Source organism: Nanorana parkeri, unplaced genomic scaffold (genome assembly GCF_000935625.1).
Source record: "Nanorana parkeri isolate BGI_ZX_2015 unplaced genomic scaffold, ASM93562v1 scaffold799, whole genome shotgun sequence".
NCBI classification, from domain to species: domain Eukaryota; kingdom Metazoa; phylum Chordata; class Amphibia; order Anura; family Dicroglossidae; genus Nanorana; species Nanorana parkeri.
In genome coordinates this window covers 507,106-508,383 of record NW_017307067.1, presented here as the reverse complement: position 1 = coordinate 508,383, position 1,278 = coordinate 507,106, and the positions used below count along the sequence as shown (strand labels likewise).

Here is a 1,278-nt window from a genome sequence, read left to right as displayed (position 1 = left end):
CTCCAGTCTCCGGCTCTTAATGCTGAGTCACAAATAGCACCCTATGGAAATAAAGGCAATGGCATGCTCTTTTTTTTACAATGAGTTCAGTCTATGGATTGTGTATCCCATGCCTCCAGCAGATCGCCCTGGAATTTGGGTAGCAAATGGCAGACATTTGTGCTGTGCCGATTATCACCCTCCCGGACCACACCTCTCCGAAATAGAACCATTTCTAAAAAGAAGAATTCACCGATCGATGGGCAAGGAGTGCCAGCTGTCAAAACACGAGGGACACCGGCCTCCCTCCCTCCCTCTCCGCAGGTCTATGGCCATCGCTCATATTCTGCGAAATTTGGTGATCGAATTCTGACAGCTGAACCAAAAACTTTGGAGCGAAGTTCCACAGGACTCCAACAAGCAAACTTAGGGGGATCCCCCAAGCAAATTTAAAAAGGCAGCCCCCAAGCAGGCATAAGGGGAACCCCCAAGCAAATTTAAAGGCAACCATCAAGCAAACTTAAGGGGAACCCCCAAGCAGGGTAACCCCAAGCAAACCTAAGGGTAACCCCTAAACAAACATTATGGCACCCACCAAGCAAATTTAAAGGAACCCCCCCAAGCAAACGTAAGGTCAACTCCAAGGAAACCTAAGGGCACCCACACAGACAACTTAAGGGTAACCCCCCAAGCAAACGTAAGGGTAACCCCAAGGAAACCTTAGGGCACCCACCCAGCAAACGTAAGGGCACCCACCCAGCAAATTTAAAAGGCAACCATCCCCATCCGGGACCATTCCAAGAAATAAACACCTGGTCATGCATGGACCTGCAGATCTTGGCATGGGACATTAGAATAAACACATGGTTCTATAGGTCAATACCTACCAAATCTGTTGTGATCTTGCCTGGTCCCCTGGATAGTACCATTCGGAAAGATCTCTAAATGGTATCCAGTCCTGCAGTACAACTGCCTCCTTCTGAGAATTCCCTTTAAGTGTTCCAAGTCAGTGACCGCAGACCCTCTGGGCAGCCCCCCTGCCTCAGACTGACTCAGGTGGTCACTTAACAGCACAGGGTTATCCACGGGCAACACGGGCACATTCCCAAAAGACACAGCATCCTGCACACCGAAATAGTTCCCAACTTCACCCAGAGGAGCCATCAGGGATGGTGTGCCCGCCTGGTGGGAACACAGATGGAGAAGGCAGATAGCAGGTCAAGGTATATATACTCTTCCCTGTGAATTACTCACTGAGGTGGAAAAAAAAAAAAGGGAGGGAAGGGTGAAGGGGGGGGG

General features: G+C 49.8%; 1 protein-coding gene across 1 annotated transcript in view; it reads right to left on the bottom strand.

The window, feature by feature from the left end:
- The window catches only part of FGF9 (fibroblast growth factor 9), a 55,338-nt gene extending 54,091 nt beyond the window's left edge, over nucleotides 1-1,247 (bottom strand). The window contains exon 1 of the mRNA XM_018564947.1: nucleotides 867-1,247. Within this exon, the coding sequence (XP_018420449.1) occupies nucleotides 867-1,143 (277 nt within the window). The 5' untranslated portion in view covers nucleotides 1,144-1,247. The remainder of the gene's footprint in view (nucleotides 1-866) is intronic.
- Between the last annotated feature and the right edge of the window lie 31 nt (nucleotides 1,248-1,278).